Here is a 25,928-nt window from a genome sequence, read left to right as displayed (position 1 = left end):
TAGGTTGACGAGGGGAATCGTCGGAGCCCTCAAAATCCATTATGCCGGTCAACAACGCGTCAGTACGCCATCCCTCTCCTTGTCAAACAAAGAGCTGGATTTTCTGGGTGACTTGACAAACACCTAAGGGTTCTTGTGTGCCACACACAGCTGAATAATTGACGGATTCCTCGTTGGTACTGCTTTTAGCCCCCCCCCCCCCCCCCCCCCCCCTCTCCTTTTGGGCACGTTTTTAAAGCTTTTACCTTATTCACGTAATTATATTTTTTTACGTTTTCATCTGGATAATCTCATGTGTGTCCTTCATGGTTTTTACACATTCCACGCCCTTTTCGGTACCGTTTCAATGTTTTTTTTTTGTTAATGTTCCCTACCTGACCACCGTTTCGCAGCCCTTTGCACCGTCTTTTTACCGCTTATAACTTTCTTTTCTTCCCTCTTGTGTTTCTTTGTCATCTTGTGACGCGACCACACTGATTGCCGATTATCGCTGCAGCAGCCCTGCTACCTACCCTTTCATGTTGTCTATTTAAGCGTCTTTCCACCAAAATAAAATTTCAGTTGTGAGTCAGCGCTCGTGTGTGCGTCGTTTCTTCGTGTGTCCGTGTTTCTTGGCGCTGTTTCTCCGTTTTAAATGCATTACCAACTAGCCCGGAACCTTGCTCTTCTTATCAACTAGTCCATGGGTGCATTTTGCGTACGGCCGCTAAGAACTTCTGTGTGCGACGCAGGCGTTCGCACTGGCATAATATTGTCTTCGATGTTCACAAAGAGTACCGATTATTTACTTTCCAAAGTTTCTGCTATGCAGCGCGCTGTTCGCTCTCCCTTGGCGAAGAAATGCAAAAGAGAATGCATGAAAACAAAACAAATGCGCGCGCCGAGGCGTCGAGAAGGGGGGAGGACTGTTGTTTTGCAAAGCCATCCATGTGATCCGGCAACGCTCACCAGCTACGTGCGTATTGTTAATGCAGCCGCCTCTCAGCATGTATAGCGAGGGCTTATCTTTCCTTACGCTCAGCTGGCTCAGCCTTCTCCCCCGGCTCTCCTCATTCGAAGCAGACGACGCGACAATGTTGCACATGCGCAGAGAAGAACTAGGGGGGGGGGGGGGCAGGGCGAAAAAAAAAATGTTTACGGGCCTAATGTCATCTCGGTGGACACCCGAACCGCACCGTACAGGAAGGGAGGAACGCCACCACCCGTTCAGCGCGATACCTTGCCATTTGAACGCAAGGTTTTTTGGGGAAAGGAAATGGCGCAGTAATTCTCTGCCATCTCGGTGGACACCCGAACCGCACCGTAATGGAAGGGAGGAACGACACCTCTCCCGTAACCGAGAGTAGAGTAAGCATGAAATGTTTACGGGCCTATAGTCATCTCGGTGGACACCCGAACCGCACCGTACAGGAAGGGAGGAACGCCACCACCCGTTCAGCGCGATACCTTGCCATTTGAACGCAACGTTTTTTGAGGAAAGGAAATGGCGCAGTAATTCTCTGCCATCTCGGTGGACACCCGAACCGCACCGTAATGGAAGGGAGGAACGCCACCACCCGTTCGGCGCGATGCCTTGCCCTTTGAACGCAGCGCTTCTCCCCCGGGCCCCTGTGCGCCTGCGCGGCTTTGCTTCGATGCGCGAAGCCCCTAAGAGATCACGTATGACAACGAAGTGTAACGTGGCATTTATGTGCTTTTTGCACGCGTTATTAGAAATCGGAAATTATAATTCCGTGCGTTATCAAACGCACAGCGACTGATATCTTGACAAACATTCAGAAGGCACTGGCAGCAGTTATTTTTTTGTGACTCCTTTGGAGACCAACCGGCGCTTGCATGCCGGTCGCGTAGGAGGGCTTAGAGTCTCGTTAAATCTCGTTAAGTTTCGTACGGTGCCCGGATGTTCTCGTTTCAGAGCCCGGATGAGTGGATTTCAATTCCCGGATGAGTGGATTTCAATGCCCGGATGAGTGGATTTCAATGCCCGGATGAGTGGATTTCAATGCCCGGATGAGTGGATTTCAGTGCCCGGATGATGGCTCTCGGTCTCGGCGTGACGTCACCACACTGCCGACAACGGGGGCTAAAAGCATTTCATGCTTAAAACTCTGAAAGCACGCAGCAGCGCTGGCAATTTATCTATTTATTTTACCAAGAAAACCAACAAACAAAAAAATCTCTGCCTCTCCCGTAAACGAGAGTAGAGTAAGCATGAAATGTTTACGGGCCTAATGTCATCTCGGTGGACACCCGAACCGCACCGTACAGGAAGGGAGGAACGCCACCACCCGTTCAGCGCAATGCCTTGCCATTTGAACGCAAGGTTTTTTTGAGGAAAGGAAATGGCGCAGTAATTCTCTGCCATCTCGGTGGACACCCGAACCGCACCGTAAAGGAAGGGAGGAACGCCACCACCCGTTCGGCGCGATGCCTTGCCCTTTGAACGCAGCGCTTCTCCCCCGGATCACGTATGACAACGAAGTGTAACGTGGCATTTATGTGCTTTTTGCACGCGTTATTAGAAATCGGAAATTATAATTCTGTGCGTTATCAAACCCACAGCTCCACTGATATCTTGATAAACATTGAGAAGGCACTGGCAGCAGTTATTTTTTGTCTCATTTGGAGACCAACCGGCGCTTGCATGCCGGTCGCGTAGGAGGGCTTAGAGAGTCTCGTTAAATCACGTTAAGTCTCGTACGGTGCCCGGATGTTCTCGTTTCAGAGCCCGGATGACTGGAATTCAGTGCCCGGATGAGTGGATTTCAGTGCCCGGATGACTGGAATTCAGTGCCCGGATGACTGGAATTCAGTGCCCGGATGAGTGGATTTCAGTGCCCGGATGATGGCTCTCGGTCTCGGCGTGACGTCACCACACTGCCGACAACGGGAGCTAAAAGCATTTCATGCTTAAAAACATCACAAAAATCTCTGCCTCTCCCGTAACCGAGAGTAGAGTAAGCATGAAATGTTTACGGGCCTAATGTCATCTCGGTGGACACCCGAACCGCATCGTACAGGAAGGGAGGAACGCCACCACCCGTTCAGCGCGATGCCTTGCCATTTGAACGCAAGGTTTTCTGAGGAAAGGAAATGGCGCAGTAATTCTCTGCCATCTCGGTGGACACCCGAACCGCACCGTAAAGGAAGGGAGGAACGCCACCACCCGTTCGGCGCGATGCCTTGCCCTTTGAACGCAGCGCTTCTTTTTCGAGCCCCTGTGCGCCTGCGCGGCTTTGCTTCGATGCGCGAAGCCCCTAAGAGATCACGTATGACAACGAAGTGTATCGTGGCATTTATGTGCTTTTTGCACGCGTTATTAGAAATCGGAAATTATAATTCCGTGCATTATCAAACGCACAGCGGCTGATATCTCGATAAACATTGAGAAGGCACTGGCAGCAGTTATTTTTTGTGACTCCTTTGGAGACCAACCGGCGCTTGCATGCCGGTCGCATAGGAGGGCTTAGAGAGTCTCGTTAAATCTCGTTAAGTCTCGTACGGTGCCCGGATGTTCTCGTTTCAGAGCCCGGATGAGTGGATTTCAGTGCCCGGATGACTGGAATTCAGTGCCCGGATGACTGGAATTCAGTGCCCGGATGAGTGGATTTCAGTGCCCGGATGAGTGGATTTCAGTGCCCGGATGACTGGAATTCAGTGCCCGGATGAGTGGATTTCAGTGCCCGGATGATGGCTCTCGGTCTCGGCGTGACGTCACCACACTGCCGACAACGGGGGCTAAAAGCATTTCAAGCTTAAAATATTCTCTGCCTCTCCCGTAACCGAGAGTAGAGTAAGCATGAAATGTTTATGGGCGTAATGTCATCTCGGTGGACACCCGAACCGCACCATACAGGAAGGGAGGAACGCCACCACCCGTTCAGCGCGATGCCTTGCCATTTGAACGCAAGGTTTTTTGAGGAAAGGAAATGGCGCAGTAATTCTCTGCCATCTCGGTGGACACCCGAACCGCACCGTAATGAAAGGGAGGAACGCCACCACCCGTTCGGCGCGATGCCTTGCTCTTTGAACGCAGCGCTTCTCCCCCGGGCCCCTGTGCGCCTGCGCGGCTTTGCTTCGATGCGCGAAGCCCCTAAGAGATCACGTATGGCAACGAAGTGTATCGTGGCATTTATGTGCTTTTTGCATGCGTTATTAGAAATCGGAAATTATAAGTCCGTGCATTATCAAACGCACAGCTCCACTGATATCTTGATAAACATTGAGAAGGCACTGGCAGCAGTTTTTTTTGTCTCGTTTGGAGACCAACCGGCGCTTGCATGCCGGTCGCGTAGGAGGGCTTAGAGAGTCTCGTTAAATCTCGTTAAGTCTCGTACGGTGCCCGGATGTTATCGGTTCAGAGCCCAGATGAGTGGATTTCAGTGCCCGGATGACTGGATTTCAGTACCCGGATGACTGGATTTCAGTGCCCGGATGACTGGATTTCAGTGCCCGGATGATGGCTCTCGGTCTCGGCGTGACGTCACCACACTGCCGACAACGGGGGCTAAAAGCATTTCATGCTTAAAAACTCTCTATGCGCTTCTCTTCTTGGCCGATCCCCCTGTGTGGGTAACAACAACAGCGCCGCCGCCGCAGCGTAAACGGGCCAACGGGCGCGGGGCCCCAGAGAGATGCCAGCAGTGATGCCAACCCTAGGGATTTATCCTTAGATCTAGAGGTTTTTTCTTTGCTTCAGGGATCTAGCGTCTTTTTGTGAAATCTAGGGATTTTGAGAAGCCGTAGAATTGCTACTCTAAGTGGCGTAATGGCAAGTGTAGCTGATTATTTTGCGCTTGGAAGAGAAAAAACTATGAAAAATGCTAATTACTACTCCTTTATTTTTAGTATTCTGCCGAGCCAAGAGAGGGTGGAAGCAGTTCTGCACCGCGAAATTATCGACTGCTGCACAGAGAGGAAAACGAAACCATGTGAATTTCAAACTGTTTAACGTGCGTGCCATCTCTGGCGCTTCGAGTGACTGCTCCTCTACAAAAGACGAAGTTGAATTTTGACTTGTTGTGCCTGTATCAACGCGCTACGTTTACGCTCACCGCTTACCTTTACCAAAAAGTGCCACAATTGTTCGCATTCTCCACGTATGCTAGACCACTTGATTTAAACGTGCTGTTCAACCAAAAAACACATGCAAAGTTGTAAGGAATCACTTTCTGATTTTGTAATTACCAATCTTACGTCTGTATCATTGCTGTGTAACTATAACAAGATTACATTGTTCGTTATGTCAGTTTCTCGGGACGTCAATCCTTAGTAGCTCCAAAACTATTTGACGGTCTTTGATTGCGACTATGATTAATAAATAACTGTGCGGTGAGATAAGCCATTTCACCGCTTCTGAATGCTCTCTATGAGGCGAGAAAAGGTTTTTCATTAATTAAAACATTTTCGTCTTTCTGTGTGCCTCTTAAAACAATCCTAAAAACAACCCTTAATGGTGTCTGAATAAAATACTTTCATGTGTTGACGGGGCTTAGCAGAAAATGCCAGCTGTTTCAACTTGGTATCAACTGCATTTATTTTTCAAAGGGCTGCATAGGTTCTTTGCGCGTAAAGATAAGCCGGCTGAAGGAGCAGCTCAAAAGCCGATTCCCCGCCGGGGTGGCTCAGTGGTTACGGCGCTCGGCTGCTGACACGAAAGACGTGGGTTCGATCCCGGCCGCGGCGGCTGAATTTCGATGAAGGTGAAATTCTAGAGGCCCGTGTGCTGTGCGATGTCAGTGCACGTTAAAGAACCCCAGGTAGTCGAAATTTGCGGAGCCCTTCACTACGGCGTCTCTCATAGCCTGAGTTGCTTTGGGACGTTAAACCCCAACAAACCAAACAAACCAAAAGCCGATTCGGTGAAACGGGAGTCGTCTGCTCGTGAGCGTCGTTACTCACTGCCTTTCTCTCCAGTGACCACACGTCTCTATAAAAGCTGGCGCCATCTGTGGGCCCTCTATGTAAGGTAAATCTACAAAAGAACAAAAAAAAAGTACAATTGTGGCTAACACGCTTTTATTTATGTCTGACAAAATGTATAACTAATGGACGAAACAGTGAACTGCGGTGAGACTTTGTTGAAGCTCAAATGGTCGCATTAACAATTAAACCATTATAGGCTAGGGATTTTTGTTCAATCTAGGGATTTTGGGGGTTCAATCTAGGGAGAAAACGTTGACCTGAGTTGGCATCACTGTGCCAGAGACTTCGCAAAGCAGGCGGTGGCGTGAGGCCGGTGTAGGCGCGAGTTGTGTTTGCAGCCTGTCGGTGACGCCGGATACGTGAGCGAGCGTGGCTGACGACAGCGTCGGGCGCACGGAAGCGGTCTGCAACGCAGTCTGGTCCGGCGCAGATTACGACGAGTGTCGACTACGCGTGAAGTATGGCGTCTGAAGGCGGCGGCGGTGCACGCGGCGGGAAGAGAGGTGGAAAACGAGGTGGTGCCGGTGGTGCCCCAGGTCCCAGCCGAGGCCCTGCGCGCGGAAGGGGACGGGGCAGAGGTGAGCACATATTGCTCTGGTTTTGAACAGTCACGTGATTATACAGCGCTTCTGTGTGCATGTGACGACGTAGTTGTCGGCGCCGATGTTGCCTGGGAGTGTCTCGCCTGACGTTGTTTTCATGTGTTTGCCCTGAACTCTACATGCCGTTAAGTCGCTGTTAGTAGTGATAACTTCGCCTTCGATGGACAACCTGATGTTGGTGGTTGTTTACAGTCTTGTGTAGAAAAAAAAAATAAAAAAAAATTGAGCCTCGTGTAGTGGTTGCCCGGTCGCGCGCATTCGTCTGCGAAAATGTCATCCTTTATAGGCGACTTCGTTCTCAGTTTCACTTGTAGTAATATTGATTTCAGTGAGTGAAGCGTATCCCAACGTTGCGGTGCCGTTTTTAACGGCCGACTTTATTTGTCAACAGCCATGTCTGGAAAAGCGCTGCTCGGCGTGGACCCAACGCGAAATGCTTTTTCTGTGGCGAATAACTGCGTGAAACTCAGTGTCACTGCGCGCAACCTGTAGAGGTTTGCTGCCTGCAACGTTTTTTAGACAGTAACTGAACTGACAGTCGGCGCAACCGTTTAAATCGCGACGTGAGACTCGACTCCGAAACTACTGCGGTTCGGGATGTTGTAATGGCGGCGGTTCGTCTGCCTGCCGTCCGCATCGGGGTCGGGCGCGGTGGAAAGTGATACGTCCGTTTTAGTACCCTTTCGTTATATGCGCTGCGGCCTGTTGCTGTGTGTGTTTAGCGTTAATCATTAGTAATCATTAGTGTGCTCTTCCTTTAAGGTTAATACCCGTCAGCTCGGCTCAATATGTTTCGTCTGCTTAGTGTGTTAACTGGGCGGCGTGTGAATTCCATCGAGTTTAGCACCGCCGTACGGTAAACACGGTAACTATATACGGTAACCGCCACTGCAGTATGGAAAATGCGGCTAGGCAAGCCTGACTGCCGTTGCAACGGCAACGCTTCCCGTATCTGCCTCACGGCTGACCGGCTAAGCTAGAATTGTGTGATGAAAATAGTATTAATATCCACAGCGGCGGTAACATGAATGTTGACGTAGTAAGCACCCGTATTTGACGGTTATTTTCACAATTCGTCGTCTGTAGGATTCAGCTGCTCCGAAACTTAACCGCGACTGCAGCGTGGCCAGGTATGTTCCGGCCAGCTGTGTGTTAAACACCGTCGGTTTGGGTTTGTTGTGGCACCGGTTGCGCGACGTTTTCTTGCTGACTGTTGCAGCAGAAACTTCGCGTAGCCGAAGCGCGAAGTTGTACGTGTCGGTTGCTCGTGTGCGTGCTTGGAAAATTGAGGTTGAAGGCATTGTTTGCGTTCCATAGTTTCGGTTTTGGAACGACCTCGAAAGCCCCTCCCCTTCCTTGGATACTTTCCTGATCTACGTTCCTCAGGGCAGGCAACTTGACAAGACAAAAAAAGATAGGGGGGGGGGGGGGGGGGGGGTAGATTCGTTCATGCATATACTCTTACACCTTGTGGTGTTCAAGAATGAGAAGTGCGCAGAAGGATGTTCAGAGTCTGAGCCTAGCAAAATAGTCTCTGGTCGATGTATGTCCAGAGGTTCAGAGCCTAGCATAAATAAATGACATGAATATTCATGACTGGGAGTCCAACCCAAGGCGGCGTGAACGGATCAGCTTCAAAGGCCGCTGCGCGAAGCCACTAGGTGCTGCTGCCGAACACGCCTCGTGTTAAATTGCAGCACACTCTCGTGCTTTGCGTTGCTGAGCGTTGACTTTATCAACTTCATCTGCTCCGCACTGCGGCACTGCCTGCTCATTGTAGTCTTCTGCGTAGCATAAATATATTATTTTGCGCTGATTCGGATGTAGTAAACACACACTGGATTTTTTTTGCTACTGTGGTGCGCATCATTCTAAAGACAGAAAACACAACTAAAATTTAGTGTGCAGGATCATGAGAGGGAAATAACTAGAAGAATAAGAATGGGGTGGAGGGCATATGGCAGGTTCTCTCAGATCATGAATGGTAGCTTACCAATATCCCTCAAGAGAAGAGTATACATCAGCTGTGTCTTGCCGGTACTCACCTATGGGGCAGAAACGTGGAGGCTAACAAAGAGGGTTCAGCTTAAGTTAAGGGCAACGCAGCGAGCTATGGAAAGAAAAATGATAGGTGTAGCGTTAAGAGATGGTGGAGTGGGTGAGGGAACAAACGCGGCTTAATGACATCCTAGTCAAAGTCAAGAGGAAGAAGTGGGCTTGGGCAGGGCATGTAATGCGAAGGCAAGATAACCACTGGTCCTTAAGAGTAACGGAGTGGATTCCAAGAGAAAGAAAGCGTAGCAGGGGGTGGTAGAAAGTTAGGTGGGTGGATGAGTTTAAGAAATTCGCGGGAATACGGTGGCCGCAACTGGCGAAGCGCGAGGTTAATTGGAGAGACATGGGAGAGGCCTTTGCCCTGCAGTGGGCGTAGTCAGGCTGATGATGATGACTCATTCAAAGCAGTATCAAAATCAAATTTTCGGTTGCCCGTTCTCTCTAGTGATGTGCGTGGGACATCACCGTACGTACGAAGTGCCCCTGCCGTTGGCTGAAGATCTAAGATATACCCAGGCAAAATAGGTGGAGGCAGCTCCAACCACGTTGTAGGCCATTTTTTGTATTGTGTTGATTTGAAAAATTTCATTTTTAGTGCCAAAAAAAAAAGTCTTATTCATCAGTTTTTATTTTGATGTGCGCTGTAGATTCATTTACTTGCAGTAAAAAAGGCAGTAAACATGAGCGTGCGCTTGCACGTTGCAGCAGCAGTGCTTTCAAATTCAGAATTTGTCGCCGTAACGGTGATTGATGCTGCCGCAGATGTGAATTGGTGAAAACAATGATGCAGGGCGTTTGTCACAAAAGGGGAAGTCTTGAGCGAGGGATTTGGAGGCTTATGGGCACTGGTTTACCTTCTTTGAAATCAGATTAGTAGTTAGTGCTTTGAACTTTGTGATTCTGTTCAAAATATGCGGGCGTGCGTTGACTATGTACAGTGTACAGTGTAGCCCGGTTATAACGAAGTCGGCGGGAATCTGAAATCACTTCGCTGTGTTGTCCGCTATTTCGTAACATGCGGACTACGAAAAAAAAAAAATGCAAACATCGGCAAACATCGACATACCGGCATACCTGGGAGAAATAGAGAACCGCGATTGGCCAAGACGGCCGCTCTCTGCGACGTCATCGAAAAAAAAAATCGTCTCTGTCCTTTTTTCGTTTTTCCCCTGCGTGGTGTGCTCTACTGCTCTACGCCGTGACGCCGTTCAAGGACGGCGCAACAAGAGACCGGAGTGCCATGCTATGCAGTGAAGCAACCTTTCGCTCCGCAGGAGAGCAGACGACGCCACGAAAGGACGCCGTCAGCCGAACTTTGCTCTTATTTTCGCGGAAAAAATCGCCTCAAGGACGCAAAAATGTGTTGATTGGCAGATTATTTTTCGGTTGGTATTAAATCTCTTCGTTATATCCGCTGACGCGCTCTTATTTACTTCGTTAAAACTGAACCCAAAATGTATTGAAAATGCAAAAATGGGAATGGGAAATTGAAATTCTTTCGTTATAACCGCTATTTCGCTATAAGTGGCTTCGTTATAAATGGGCTAGACTGTATTCCGTGGAATACTTCTGTAATGTGTATAGTATGCATGGTTGGTGAGAAGCAGAAAGCGTGCTGCCTCTGAACTTTGCACTGACCATTGTACAAATCACCAGCCTGGGATGCTTGGTACTGGCCAACTGAACCTTAATTGGTGGGGGGGCCAGTGGGTAAGGACACTGCTGGCGTGACCTAAATAGAGCAGGTGTGCGCTCGGTGTTTATGGGTAAACCTGCTGCTCAGTATACATCTTGAGAAAAAAACAGCGCAGGAACAGGGACACAAGAAAAGAAGACGACGGGACAGGCGCTGACTAGCAACTGAAGGTTTATTGCACGGAACACGAAAAAATATACTCTACAAACAACCAGGAGCACGCGTGATCGACGCCAACAACACTGATATGATGTCATAATCAGCCATGATGTTCAAGAAACGATATCTCACAGTCATGAACGAGGACGGATGGGGTGCTTACGCATGTGTCGCGGTTTTTCTGAATATGAAATGCTTTGCTAATCTCCCTAGTTAATCTATCTTTGTGACTGTACAAGACCTTTGTGTCTTTAAAAAGTGGAATACATTGTTGGGCAGCAGGCGCGGAGGTGTTACTACCACATTCTTTATAGTGCAAGGCTAGGTTCGAGGAAGGGGCCCCTTTCAAAGAACACAACACCTCTTTGAAAGGGGCCCCTTCCTCGAACCTAGTCTTGCACTATAAAGAATGTGGTAGTAACACCTCCGCGCCTGCTGCCCAACAATGTATTCCACTTTTTAACGACACAAAGGTCTTGTACAGTCACAAAGATAGATTAACTAGGGAGATTAGCAAAGCATTTCATATTCAGAAAAACCGCGACACATGCGTAAGCACCCCATCCGTCCTCGTTCATGACTGTGAGATATCGTTTCTTGAACGTCATGGCTGATTGTGACATCATATCAGTGTTGTTGCCTTCGATCATGCGTGCTCCTGGTTGTTTGTAGAGTATATATTTCGTGTTCCGTGCAATAAACCTTCAGTTGCTAGTCAGCGCCTGTCCAGTCGTCTTCTTTTCTTGTGTCCCTGTTCCTGCCCTGTTTTTTTCTCGAGATGTACCAACTCGCTCAACTCGCCGTTTTACTCGGTATACATTGTCAGTGCTGCGCGTAACCTCATATCAAGGACGCTGCAGAACCAGATTGCGTCTTCTCGCGTGTGGAAGACTCTTCTGGAGCCGTGTGTGCGTTTCTGTGTGGGTGTAGAGAACGCCAGCACTGCAGCTAATTACTGTCCCACAGTGAGGCTGTATTCTGACTGTACAGGAATTTCCACAGCATGGGGGAGGTGACGTGTAGCTTTTCCAACTCGTATGCTCAGTTAATATTATTCTGTCTACCTGGACCACATTCCTTCGCTCGGCATTTTCTGTTGGTTTACCCCCTACTTGAGTAAGTTGATGAGATACAGAGGCATTCGAATTAGATGCAACAGCCGAATTAAGAATATACGGCTTGCCTGCAAACTGCTTGTGCTTAACATGGCAAGCAACCGTGCTTGCAACCGTTTTTCCTCCCTTTACAATACCAGTTATCTGCATTATCATAAACTGTGAAAAATGAACGAACAAAAAAACCTTTAGGACGTTAACCCATAAACTTAAACCTCTAAGCAGAGAAATTCACAGATTTAATGATGCGAGAGGAACTTGCAGAATCATAAAAACTCCACTGGAGATGCCAGACTGGTCGATATCTGTGCATGCATGCCAAGATTTTTTTGTGTATGACTTAATGCTTTTTGGCATTTATCTTACTGGACTGTGTGGTGGAATGCACAGATTACTGAACAAAAGTACGTATTGCAAGTCCTACTGATTATACACTAAACCTGTGCTACAAATCTTTGCATTGTGCCAAGCACACTGCACAGTGTCATGTCACCTCTTAGTGTTAACACTTGTGCAAAATGCTGGACTAATGGAGGGGCCTGATATGACTGTGCCTTGTCAAAACAAAGGCGTCCTGGTTAGTTTTCTGATACTGTCACTTACATTGGTGTGATAATAAGTGTGCTCGTGGATGGAATAGGTAGTGTGTTTGCACGCGTGGAATCGAGAAGCCAATTTGGTCGAAAGAAACCACCCATATGATGAGCCCAATCAATGACGCGCACCTGAGCACAGCTCCCGCTACGAGAAATGCTGGAGGAAAAGACTCGGATTTAATTTCGACCACCGTTAGTTTTAATTTTGACGTGCACAGTGAATCATCGCGAGGACACAAGCCTTTTGGCGTCCCTCCCGTATAGAGGTGTGTACGTGCCGAGGTCGGGATCGAGCCTGCTCTTTTAATCATAGCAGCTGGATGTGAACAGCAGCCGTACATGGCCGTGGAACGGCGGCAGGGCCCTCAGCGACAGTTAGGTTTGGCAATTCAACCTGTGCTCAACGTAAACGCATTGCCCTTTTTAATTTGCGTGAAGAAGATTGCCATTAATTGCTGGAATACAGTCTTTACCAAAAGTAACCGAGCCACCACGCAGGCAGCTGGAGCGGGCTTGCGGTCAAGCGACGGTGCTGCTTCTTTGGCGCTGGCCGCTCCTGCCCGGCTGCCACTGGCTAACATAAGCTAACTAAACTAAATAACTAAACTAACTAAACTAAACTAACTAAACTAACATAAGCTAAATAAGGTAAACTGGCTAACGGCCAGCGGCCTGCACCCGTGCTCACAATAACAGTGCTCCAAAGGTGCGAGACTCATTGGTTTCGTTGCTAGAAGTACCTTGTGTAGTAGGTTACATTTCTGATATGTAGAAAATATTGTTTTGGTAAGCAACTTTCGTTACTGATCCTCACAAAAATATTGCCGAGTCATTGAAAGTCCTCGAATACCCTTGGATTTTGGAACTGGGAACTATCACGAACCCTGACCTGCTGCGGAAATGCATACAAGGGGGTACCCAAAAGAAACCGGACTAAATTTTTTGGTTTTCTGCGGTACCACGTTTTGCCACTATGAGCGCATAGAACGAACATTCCAGAGTCAGTAAGCCGAGTGCCGTCTTTGAAGGAGGTCAGACTAGTTTAGGCAGAGTTTTAGAGTGACGACTGTTTTGTGTGAATGTCGTTTTTGCAATGGCTGATTTTCGTGAACAGCGTGCGCCGGTGAAATTCTGATTTTTGCTCGGAAAAAGTTGAATGGAAACTCTTGAAATGTTAAGAAAGACGTACAAGGACGATGCTATGGGGACAACTCAAGTGTTCCTGAATCGAATCCTGAATCAAAGCAACAATCATGCCAATGGAAAACTTCAAATTCACCTCGCCTCAAGAAAGCTCATCAGGTGAAACCAAACCTCAAAACAATGCTGATTTTTTTTTTTCGACGTGAGAGGAGTCGTTCATTGAGAATTTGTTCCGCAGGGTCAGACAGTTAGCCAGGTTTTCTAATTGGATGTTTTGAAAAGATTGGGCAACAGTGCGGTGGAAGCGGCCAGATTTGTGGCGGTCGGGTGACTGGTTTTTCCATCATGGCAATGCCCCTGCTCACACAGCCCTGTCTCTACGACAATTTTGGACCAAAAATAGCATGACCCCTATTCCTCAACCCTCATACTCTCCCGACCTTGCCCCGTGCTACTTTCTTTGTTTCCTAGAATGAAAAAATAGGTGAATAGAAACCGTTTCGCTGATGTTGCTGAGGTGAAGAAAAAAACGACGGAGGCACTGTCAAGCATCACAAAAGATGAATTTAAACAATGTTTTGAAAAATGGAATGAAAGATCCGACAAGCGTATCATTGCAAGTGGGGAATACTTTGAAGGAGATTGAAGGTCTGTGCTTAAAATGTGAACAAATAAGTTCAAACAAAAATAAGTCCGGTTTCTTTTGGGTACCCCCTCGTATGCACGAATTGTGCTTCCAATGGTCGACGGATAAGTGCGCCTTTCGTCCACTCTGTTCTCTTGTGGGGCTCCCGTAGAAGAAGCCTGTGCACTCAGTTGGACCTTCCTTTGTCTCATTATTTTTTCCGTGCTTACCTGAAGGACGCAGGTGATCTGTCCTCCAGCCCACACAGCCAGGTTTGCGCGTGCATTAACGTGACCATGTGTCAGTGTGCACTAGTAAAGACTTGGGGCACTGCTTATTCTATTCCGATGAGTTTAGGATTAGGTGCAGACACGAGAGTTTGGAAGGAGGCCTGGCATATACAAGCTGCCGAATGTTTCTGCATTAAACTTTTGCATTTTCTTAAAGGAGCCCAGAAACACAATTTTAGTCAACTGTTTTGCCTGTTGATTGCATTCAGTGAGTTATAATGGTGCTATTAGCGTCGGTAATACCGCGTACATTCCGTTTTTTAATATTTTAATGTCCTCCCAAAAACAACTTCATGGCTCTGATGGTGTCGCCACACAGTGGCGGGTTTTTAGCAGCGGATATGACATCACCTGGCGCGAGCTTGATGACCGGACAAACAGTAAATATAGTGCAAATTGTGTGAATAAATAGAGACACATTTTGTCACCTGTCTGCGTTTTATATTAGATCAACAAAAACAACTTGTTTGTCTTAGATAAAAGCCCTGCAAAGCAAGTAAAATAAAAATACACCACCAGGGGCGCTCTGGCATGGAAACAACGCTGCCAGTCTCACAGAGAGCAGGCAACCATGGAGTACAAACTTCGGCGACGTGCTCTGGCTGGCTGTTTTGATTGGTTGCGCCAGGTGCCGTCATTGGGAGAGCGAAATAGGAGTGGGAAGCCCCGCCAAAATCGAGTTGAGGGCAGCGTTTTGTTTGCTTGTATTTTGAAATTTCTTCACTGAATAACTCCCGTTCCTGTGCATCGATTCCTGTAATTCTTTTTAAGTCAGCATCTGTGTGACATAAAGAACCCACCTGAAGTATAGCCGGTATTCCCCCAGGCAGTGTTTTGCAGCCCCTTTAAATATGTGCTCCTTCTCAGTCGATGCGCTTACCTTTATTCGCTATATATTCTTGGAGCTCTTGCGTTGGCCAGGTGACTCCTTATTATGCTTGGCAGTGTTCAGTGTGTTTAAGTGTATCGGCAGAGGTGGAGTCGAAGTGTAGACGTTTTTCGGCAGACTGGGAAAAATTTTTCTTCGACTACGAAGCTGCTGTGAAAAGCTGCATAACTTTTCTTTGTTGCTGTGCGGTCTAGCAGTTGCTTCCAAACCTCAATGGCAGACATTTGGCGTCCATTGCAGGCGATGTCCCCCAAGTTAGCGAGGAACCTCCTCGGCCCGGGGCTGCGGAGCAGGAGCCTTCATTTGCGGCGACCATGCTCCAACGTGCTCAGCAGCAGCAGGAGCCTTCCTTTGCAGAGACCATGCTCCAGCGGGCTGAGGGACAAAGCCAGACGCAGCGTGGAGGTGCTCGCAGGCAGCGGGGTGCCACGCATGCAGCCACGGCTGCTCAACCTACAGTGGCTCTACAGCCGCCGGTCACCGGACCCGCGAGCGCAGCAGCCGGAGAACCCGTGGACCTGGGTGCCATACGGAAAGCCCTGCCAAGAGCTGCACCCGCCGCGGCTATTGTTCCGCGGCGCACGACTCCGTTTCCCCAGCGACCTAAACATGGCACGCTGGGGCGCCCGATTAACCTGTTTGCTAACCACTTCGAAATTGAGCTGCCTGGGGGCAATGTGTACCACTATGATGTGGCGATCATGTCGGCATCCAAGAAAGAGGAGGCCAAGGCCCCCGACGAAAAGAAATTGCGCTGCCTGAGCACACGCATTAACAGGCTCGTCATACAAAGCCTTGTCGACAAGTATCGGGGCGAGCTGAGGAACTGTTTGCCAGCGTTTGATGGCCGGAAGAACTTGTACACGCGGAAGGAGCTTCCGTTCAGGGAGCGAACGTTCAAGGTTCCGTTCAAAGAGGATGACCGAGAGCAGGAGTTCATTGTTGTTGTTCAGTATGCAGCCACGGTGAACTTGGATGCACTGCACGCAGTGTACGAAAGGAGGGTGCGCGTTGTGCCCCAAGAGGTGATCCAGGCGCTTGACATCATCATGAGGCACGGGCCCTGCATCACACTAACGCCCGTCGGTCGGTCAATCTTCATGCAGCCACCACCAAATGCTGACCACTCCCTCGGTGGTGGTCACGAAGTGTGGTTCGGCTACTACACCAGTGTCCGCCCCGCTCAGTGGAAGCCGATGCTCAACGTTGACCGCTCGGCAACTGCCTTCTACGAGGCCATTCCAGTTGTCGAGTTCATGGGAAAGCTGCTTGACATGGGGCCAGAGAGTTCCAGGAGGCTGGATGCATCACAGTGCACTAAGCTCTCCAAGGAGCTGAAGGATTTGAAAGTGAAGGTCCTTCACTTGAACTATCCCCGCAAGTATAGGGTCGCCAAAGTGACCCTGCAAACAGCTCAGGAACTGTCGTTCCTATTGGAGGACGGCAAAAGAAAGACAGTGGCCGACTACTTCCGCGAGAAGTACCCAAGGTTCATGCGCTTTCCTCACTTGCCGTGCATTCAGTCTGGCACCCCGCAGAGGCCAGTCTACCTTCCGCTCGAGGCGTGCCACATAGTAGAGGGACAGCCCTACCGGAAGAAGCTCAACGAGAGCATGACAACTCAGATGATCCGGCGCACCGCGCAGCCTCCGCGGCAACGCTTCGATAACATCGTGAACTCTGTTAAGGATGTGGTGCAGAAGAGCAGGCCCTACCTGGATGAATTCAACATCAAGGTCAGCACGAATCCGACCCAGCTGAAGGGTCGTGTCCTCGATCCCCCGTCGCTGGTCTTTGACGGGCAGCAGCAGCTGCGTCCACGCGACGGTGTGTGGGACCTGAGGGGCAGCAGGCTCTTCAGGGCCATGCCCGTTGACAACTGGGCACTGCTGGGCGTCAACTGTCGGCTGCAGACGAACGACATTGACAAACTGATAGGAATGTTCCAGAACGTGGGTAGGGATCTTGGGATGCGCGTGAGCAATCCCGTGCTTGTCACATGCGAGGACATCCGCCGCCGGCCGATTCTGCAGGTTCTAAAGGACCTGAAGGCGAAGGACATTCAGCTCATAATTGTCGTGCTCGGGCGCCAGGCGTCCTATGCCGACATCAAGGAGGCAGCCGAGGTGAAGCTGGGGATCCGCACCCAGTGCATCAAGGAGCTGAACGCGGTGCGCAAGTGCAACCCTCCGCTCATCACAAACCTCTGCCTCAAGATCAACGCCAAACTAGGCGGCACCAACAACGGGCTGCTGAACACAGAGAAGCCGGACGTGTTTAAGCGACCGATCATCATCATCGGGGCAGATGTCACTCACCCGGCACCGGGAGACAGGTGAGCATGGGGGTGTGAAGGTGTTCTCGACTGAAGCAAGCGCTGCAGCCGGACCAGTTTTCGTCACATTGCAGTTCATCCAGTTATTGCGTGCAGTGTTGCCATTCTTGCGCCAAATGCTCCAAAATTCGCTAAACTAGGTAAGTTGCGCCATTGCGATAAAAATTCGGAAAAATTGCACTAAACTGCTCCAAACTTGCTGCTTTTGAACTGGGCAGCTCAGTGTGCCGGCTATCGAGGCAGCCATAGCCTTAGTTGTCGCCGCTGTTTCAAAATGTCTGCCCACTTATAATGAACATGGCTGTCACACGGCATTTTTAGTTTGGTTTTGTGGGGTTTAACGTCCCAAAGCGACTGAGGCTATGAGAGACGCCGTAGTGAAGGGCTCCGGAAATTTCGACCACCTGGGGTTCTTTAACGTGCACTGACATCGCACAGTACACGGGCCTTTAGAATTTCTCCTCCAAAGAAATTCTAGCCGCCGCGGCCGGGATCGAACCCGCGTCTTTTGGGTCAGCAGCCGAGCACCATAGCCACTGAGCCACCGCGGCGGCTACGGCATTTTTTAACTACTCCCTTATTACAAATCTACTCCACTTTGGGGGATTCCCCTAAACATTTGACCAACACTGTTCCCACTTTGAGTTATTCATCAATTCGCTCTCGCCCTAGCATAAGCTTGCTGTCCCGGTTAGCTCAATTGGTAGAGCGACTGCTCCGGTGAAGATTTTCCTTCCGATTTTGGTTCATGAGGCAGTTACTAGCAATATAAATAGGTCATGCATTTTTCTTCCGCTGGGTATTGGTTGGCGATAGACTTGGTCTACAGACTTTCTATAGTCCTCTTATAGACAATGTGGCGTTACTACAGATAGTTCTTCGTGTCTATTCATTTCTATAGACACCCTATGTACAATAGCCTATTAAAAGCGTATGACCACAAATCTGTAGATTATTTATAGACTATAGGGCTTCTCTAAAGAAAGTTTATATACCTGATAGTTATAGTTATAGTTTAGTTATAGTTATAGTTAAGTTTATATACCTGATAGTTATAGTTATAGTTTAGTTATAGTTATAGTTTTTTTTGATAGTTTAGTTTATAGTTTATATCACATGGGCCTGCCAAAAGATAGACGTGGTCCCCAAAATACAAAACCCGAGTGCGGAGCAGTGGGAGACTCTGCTGTCCAGCGACCGCTGTGAAGACCAAGAAGGTCTGGTACAGCGAGCTCAACGGGCGGCAGTGGCCAGCGGAGCCCTGGACTGAGGGCAACCGACCACTGATTAGAGGCGGACGACTTCGACAGAGAAGACTCCTGGGGGTAAAATCAAGGAGAAAACGTCTCTGAAGATGCTCCCAAACCGCAGGAAAAAGGACTAGAGTAAAATAAAGTTTTTCCTTCCTTCCTTCCTATATACCTGATTGACAAATAATTTACAAAAAAAGTTAGGTGGGCGTATGAGATTTAAGAAGCCCGTGCAGATAGTGGCCACAGCTGGCAACGGGCAGGGTTAATTGGAGAGACATGGGAGATGCCTTTGTCCTGCAGTGGGCGTAGTCTGGCTACTGATGATGATGATGGCAAATGTCTATGGAGAGTCTATAGAATATGTAAAGAACATTTTCTAAGTGCAATCCCCTTTTATTCTAGTAAAATAGCTGTTTCTAGCACCGCTTGCTCACGCGTTCTCATTTCACAATTCTGCGACACTTAACCCTTTTTTGCTTTTCTTTTTTAGTGTGTTGATAACACGAAGACTTATTCGCTTTCACTCTGTTTCTTCGGAAACTGCAAGCAGACAGTTAGCAAGGAAGAGTCTGCTGAGAGATTTCACCCGCAGTATCGTCTTACCTCGGTGAGGTCCTGGTAGACGCCCAAGTCAGGCCTCTGCTGCAACAGCGTCTCGGCGTAATCGTTGCCCACTGCGGCGGCGTGCGCGCGGAGCGCACAGGTGGCAACGACAAGAGCCACAAGCCAAGCCATAGCCGACAGGGTGCAGTTGACCACACGCGTGCTCACGCTGTGCTCTATACTGGCGATTCCCAAAGCAAGGTGCGTCTGCAGCTGGTAGCTTGCGGCTCGCCGATTCTGGCGTCGAAATTGTGAACCTTTAAATATTGCAGAAACCGACTGACATGTCACCAGCGCTATCGGTCATTTCCCTGTATGTTTCCTCTTATCTCTTCCTGGTTCAGGTTCGATCACCTTTAGCCAGCGTCAGTATTGTGGCGAGGCCATGTCTGGCGTTCTGGATGGGCGGTTCTTCCTGGTGGGTGGTCCCGGGTTCGAACCCCAGACCAGGACGAATTTTTCTTTATCTACGTAGTTTCTGAGAAAGCTGTATAGCTCTCCTTTGTAGCTGTATGGCTGCGCTCGGGTGGACGTCAATGAGTAACTACTCCATTCTTACAAATCTACACCTTGGGGGATTCCCCTAAACATTTGGTCAACACTGTTCCCACTTCGAGTTATTGATCAATTCGCTCTCGCCCTACCGTAAGCTTGCCGTCCCAGTTAGCTCAATTGGTAGAGCAACTGCTCCGGTGAAGCGGTGGTCTTGGGTTCGATCCCCGGACCAGGACAAATTTTTCTTTATCTACGTAGTTTCTGAGAAAGCTGTATAGCTCTCCTTTGTAGCCGTATGGCTGCGCTCGGGTGGACGTCAATGAGTAACTACTCCATTATTACAAATCTACACCTTGGGGGATTCCCCTAAACATTTGGTCAACACTGTTCCCACTTCGAGTTATTGATCAATTCGCTCTCGCCCTACCATAAGCTTGCCGTCCCAGTTAGCTCAATTGGTAGAGCAACTGCTCCGGTGAAGCGGTGGTCTTGGGTTCTATCCCCGGACCAGGACGAATTTTTCTTTAACTACGAAGTTTCTGAGAAAGCTGTTTAGCTTTCCTTTGTAGCCGTATGGCTGCGCTCGGGTGGACGTCAGTGAGTAACTACTCCCTTATTACAAATCTACTCGACCTTGGAGGATTCCCCTAAACATTTGGTCAGCGGCATTTGTTTCTTACGTCCCGATATTTCTAGCAAATGGACTCGGGAACGAACATTTTAATGTGGATTCCATGGTGTACTTTATATACCACATGCACGAGTCATCTGATCAAGTTTTGGCGTGCATTTTCGAGCCGCTGCCTTTTTCTTGTTCACAAAACACGGAGCAGCGCTCACGTCTAGGCAGAGGGCGATCGATGTCCTCGAGCTAGCATGTCTTTCGAATCTACCTTTCTTCAGCGTGATTCTGACAGACTGTTCCATTAGGCTGAGCGTGAGTCAAAGCATTTAGTGTCATAATTCACGTGTGCAGACCTGCATCTGCCAGAACATCGTCCTTGCTATGTGTTTACAAGAGACAGCTTGTGGAAAGAGGTGGTGAAGAGGTGATGATGCTTAGACAGTGTTCCACGTTATGCGGTCAAATTCTTGAACAGTAAAAGGCAGCTGGTTGTAAAGTCATTGTGAAAATCTCTTTTAGCTTGAGTGATCTTAGTTCCGGCGCACAATCCGCCCGTCCACTTCAGGAGCCTTGCAGCTGTGCAGGTTTCGCGGCAAGCTTTTTCAGCTATGTAATGCTTCACCTCAGCTTGAACGAGATTCATGGTCTGTGTGTACAGCTCAGGTGATATTTAGTACTCCCGAGCACACTCTAACTCAGAATATTGCATAATTTCCCGCTTTTCGGTTGAGGCACAATCCAATCTCTTACTGCCCGCCATGAAATTGAACGCATACAATTTATTTTTGTTGACAATGATTAGTGTAGCTCCGCTCTGCATCCGTCCTGTGAGGTTCACACCTAACTCGAATATCCTTGCAGTAAGCTCGAAGCATCTGAGAGGTAGAGTAATTCTGTGCTGACGTGGAGGCGCGAGAAATTTTTGACATGCACTGTCGAGAGCAAAAGTGGTTTACTACATGTGGCGGGCGTCACAGCAGCGGATGGATGGATGGATAGGAGCGCCCCCTTTGAAACGGGGTGGTGGCAATTACCACCATGCCTAGCTTTTCTTCTTTATTTTTTTTTTACTGTGTTGGCAATTCTCATTAAGAATGGCCACCATCTTTACCTACAGTTTCCTACAATTCTAACCCTATGCCACATCTCTGCTTTTCAGCCACCAATCCTCCAATCGCTTTTTGCTGACTTCCACTGCAGATTTATTTACATGACCATTGTTATCTTTAAACCCTAGCGCCTCAGGAAGAGTGATTGCGTCTGCATCGACATCCGGATGGATACCGTCACATTTGATCATGAGGTGTTCAATTGTTTCCACAGATCTACCACACACTGCACATGTGTCATCTTCTTCGTTAAATTTCTTTTTGTAGCTGCGCGTTCTAAGACACTCTGACCTAGCTTCAAAAAGTAGGGCACTGCCTCTTGAGTTATCATAGAAAAATTCTTTCCTGATCTGCCTTTTCCAGCATCGATATAGTTCTACACTATGTTTCTTTTCCATTGAATGCATCCAATTTCTAACTTCCGCGTTTTTAACCTGTCGTTTAATGCTCTTTCTTTCTCCGTCCTCATGGCCTGCATACTTACTGGTTAGTTTTCTAGTTCTTTTCCGCCACTGTGAGTCAACGCTCTTTCTGTATAAATATTTAAATTAGAGATGCGGAAAACGGCATCGCAGCGCCATCTGCAGGCGGCATTTGGGATCAACACAGCCAATGGGAGGAGCCCTTTATTATCTGCGGGCATGTCGCTTGGCTCGTTTCAGTGCAGCGTGCTTTAGCTCGCCAACGTTCAGCTCGCCCTTTTCTCATTTTGAAAAGGGTATGCGTGGCGATACCCGATCGAGGCCCTTGGCTTGCACGAAGCCTGAACCTGCAGCAGCTGGTGGGATGTGCCCACTGAGAAGCCCACAATTCACACCTTGCTGTAGATGTGAAAAAGAAATAAACCAAAACGGCATAATTAAGCAAGAACACAGAGGGTGGAAATAATTTAGGAAAGGCCATTGCATCGCATTCTTGAAGCTGGAAGCAAGGGATCCACCATTGCAGCTCGTTTCAGAGCACTTGCGCGTGTGCTGTCTGAGCTGAGAAGACGAAGGCGAACAGATGGTTTCGCATCACGCCAGTGTTGCAGATGCTGCTGCTGCTCTTAGAGCTGAAGAGTTCTAGCAGTCCCTGCGAGAACATGAGACTTCTGATGCATTTTTCATCACGCAGTTCAGATAGCTCTAGCCTTTCCTTTCTTTGAGTGAGAACAAATAGTAAAAAAAAAACGGAGCCAGCTTACCGTATTTACTCGAATCTAGGCCGGCCACGATTCTAAGCCGAGACCCGAAAGTTGAAGGCCACAAAAAAAAAAAAACTTACCTCGATTGTAGGCCGGCCGAAAAAACAACTGCGAACAAGAGGTACAGCACGCAAACGACATTTATTGCCAGGAACCCGCTTAGGCTGATCCCGGGCTGGCGTTTGGGCGAGGAGACATATGCAACGCCAGCCCGGGATCAGCCGCCTAAGTCCCGCCCGGCTTGAAGATTTGACGACTGCTCTGTAGCGAGTATAACTTTCCGCTTGAAGGCGGCACTATAATGGCACCGCCTGTTTAAAAACCACGCACGAAAACTTCACTGCTGCGAATGTGCTCACGCCACCGCACGAGAACAGAACAAGGCCAAAATGGCAGCCAGTGCTCATGTGTGCTTTGATCAGCATCGGCTACGGATAGCAACGGCTATGGATAGCAACGGCTACAGTGCTGTCTTTCGTTGGCGTTTTGTGGGGGCGCCACCTGCGTGCTACATTTATTCGTATTTTACGAATACGAAACCTCGAAACGAAATCCTCGAATCTAAGCCGACATAAGAGTTCTACATCTCGTTTTTTTTTAAAAAACTATCGGCCTAGATTCGAATAAATACGGTAACCAAATAAATGTTCCTCCACCGCTTCGCTGAAATTGGAAGCTTGCAAAAGAGATTGATGCAGCAAATTCTAATTGGAGATGGTTGCAGGGAAAAAGTCTGTAATTGAAAGAGTTTGTTCGCATGAAAATTAGTTGCAGCCTGTGTTTCCTAGTGTGTGGTGTTGTCCAGTAGTGCGAGGTTGAATAAAATTAGGTAGGTATCAAGCTATTCACTTCTTGTGACAGAGCCTTCCAGAGAAACACAATGTGGTTTATTTTTCGGCATACTGGAAGAACTGGAATTTTCTTTTCACCTGTCGGCCTTGTAGGAAAATGAAATCTGTGTTTGTGAAATATAAGCTTGACCGCTTTTCTCTTCGAACGAGTTCAAGGATGATGACTCCTTTTGTTCCGGTCCTCACCTTTTGATATTCTCAGCATCACATATGACTTGAACCTGCTTTTATAAAATGTGTTGGGGTGTTAACCCTTTGAAGGTTTTTGCCGTATATGTACGGCGGCGGTTTTCTCTCCCGCAAGGTCTTTGCCGTACGGGTACGGTTTCGATCTTCCGTTTGAAATTTTGCGCCAAAGAACAATGCGTGCTCACTGGGGGGTGCTGCCACCTCTTAGAACTTACAAGATGTGTTTGAATTTTGTGCTGCCTTCTTACGGAGATAAGCAGAACTTATGTCTAGCTTTAGCGCGGCGGCACAGACTGCAGCAACACCCCTTTTGTAGTTTTTGTTTCGCCGCGTGATCGCAACGGAGTCGCGCGAAATTTGTTTTCTTTTTGTCAGCACTATCTTGCAGGGGCTGCTGAAGTTGATTTCTATCTTTATTGGCGCTGCTCTTAGCTTGCTTATCACCGTTGCTTGCGAGGTATTCTCGCCCTCTGTGGCTACGCGCCTACGCGGGATCGCAATGGAGTTGCGCGAAACGTGTTTTCTCTTTGTGGGCACTGTTTTGCAGAGGCGGCGAAAGTTGATTTCTATCTTTAGTGGTGCTGCTCTTAGCTTGCTTATCACCGTTGCTATTCTATTCTATTGAACATTTTCCAGTTGTGAGTGATGCTGTCAACAAAGTACTGTTCCTAATTTTTTTTTACTATTTATTCTCGATTATGTACACTTTGTAGATTCAAGATCTGCAATAAAGTAATTTGACCACCAGGGAAAGTTTTCTTCAAAATAATTCGACCCTCAAAGGATTAACCACGGCATTCTTTTGCTCCCCGTGTTGTACACAGGGTGAAGCCTTCCATTGCTGCCTGCGTGGGGAGTGTGGATGCTGTGCCTGCTCGGTATCGGGCGTCGATCCGTGTCCAGATCCAACAGCAGGAGGCAGTGGCCAGGGTGGAGATCATCGAAGACTTAAAGGTCAGTTGGATGTATGTCTTGTAGTGCCAACAGAATAAGCAGAATGGGATGGGTAAAGTGCAGGCACTGGACAGTAAACACAGAGTCAAAATTTATTTCGATACACTCAAGGCAGGTGTCACTGCTTATCTAGAAAAGTTCTTGGGATAAAAGCTTCGGATTTTGAAGCCTGTCCTGTGCCTGTTGTGGCACTCATTTTCAGTGGAAGTGGAATGCGAAAACCACAGAGACTGTTTACTACATTTGAATCGGAGCGAAAGCACGGATTTGTGCTGCGCAGAAGACGACTGTGAACAGGCAGTGCCGCGGGACGGTGCAGGTGGAAGTTGATGAAGACGACGCTTTCCAATGCACAGCGTGAGGGTGTAGTGCAGTTTAACACACGCGGCGATAGCCTAGTGGTCTCGCTGAGCAGCCCTTAAAGGAGATTTGTTCGCGCAGCCGCGGGTTCGACTCCCAGTCATGGATATTGATTAAGGGGGGATGAGGGTCTTGAAAACTTGTTTTTTATTTTTCGACATAACTTGTTGAAACTTAGCACACAGGTGTATCATAGAATGCTTACTTCAAATATGCATTTAGATTTCAAATATCTCTCCTGGAAGGAAATTTATTGCAAAATAACATTCAAATTAGGCAATTTCTTACGGGCCTTTATAGTAATTTATCAGGTAAAGAATGATTTTTTAAGAATAAGTAAACATTTGCAAAGGCTCAAAGCACATGCTAAAGTTTTATTTTTTCCTTTAAACATGATATATGAGCAATTAGGCGAAGTGTGGGCTAATTACCGCCATGTCATTTTTTCTTTCCAACTTTGTTGTTTATTTATGATCAACAAAATTAGTTTGTAGACATTCTGTTAGCATTAGGATGTGCTTTGGGCCTTTCCAAATGTCTGCTTATTCTTTAAAAATGTTTATTTAACTGATAAATTACTAAAAAGGCCCGTAAGAAATGACCTAATTAGGATATTTTATTTTGCCATATATTTTCTTCCAGCTGAGATATTTGAAATCTAAATGCATATTCGAAATCAGCATTCAATGATACACCCAGGTGCTAAGTTTCAGAAAGATATGTTAACAAATAAAAAATAAAGTTGCCAAGACCCTCATCCCCCCTTAAATTTTTTCTCTTTTTTTATGGTTTCGCATCTAACTCAGCTGAAGGTCAAATTTACGCGGTCCGCGATTGAAGCCTGAGGTCCCGTAGTGAACTTTTCGCTTCAAA

The 25,928-nt window shown here is 48.0% G+C and overlaps 1 protein-coding gene across 1 annotated transcript in view; it reads left to right on the top strand.

The window, feature by feature from the left end:
- The first annotated feature begins 6,182 nt into the window (after positions 1-6,182).
- LOC149348988 (protein argonaute-2-like) overlaps positions 6,183-25,928 on the top strand; it is a 32,092-nt gene continuing 12,346 nt past the window's right edge. The window contains exons 1-3 of the mRNA XM_089541080.1: positions 6,183-6,503; positions 15,336-17,430; positions 24,566-24,695. Coding sequence (XP_089397206.1) covers positions 6,386-6,503; positions 15,336-17,430; positions 24,566-24,695 — 2,343 coding nt within the window. The 5' untranslated portion in view covers positions 6,183-6,385. The remainder of the gene's footprint in view (positions 6,504-15,335; positions 17,431-24,565; positions 24,696-25,928) is intronic.

The sequence above is a fragment of the Amblyomma mixtum genome, chromosome 4, assembly GCF_055824585.1.
Source record: "Amblyomma mixtum isolate Tamu chromosome 4, ASM5582458v1, whole genome shotgun sequence".
Taxonomy (NCBI): Eukaryota; Metazoa; Arthropoda; class Arachnida; order Ixodida; family Ixodidae; genus Amblyomma; species Amblyomma mixtum.
The sequence above is the reverse complement of the archived record's forward strand: the minus strand, read 5'-3'. Positions and strand labels throughout refer to the sequence as shown.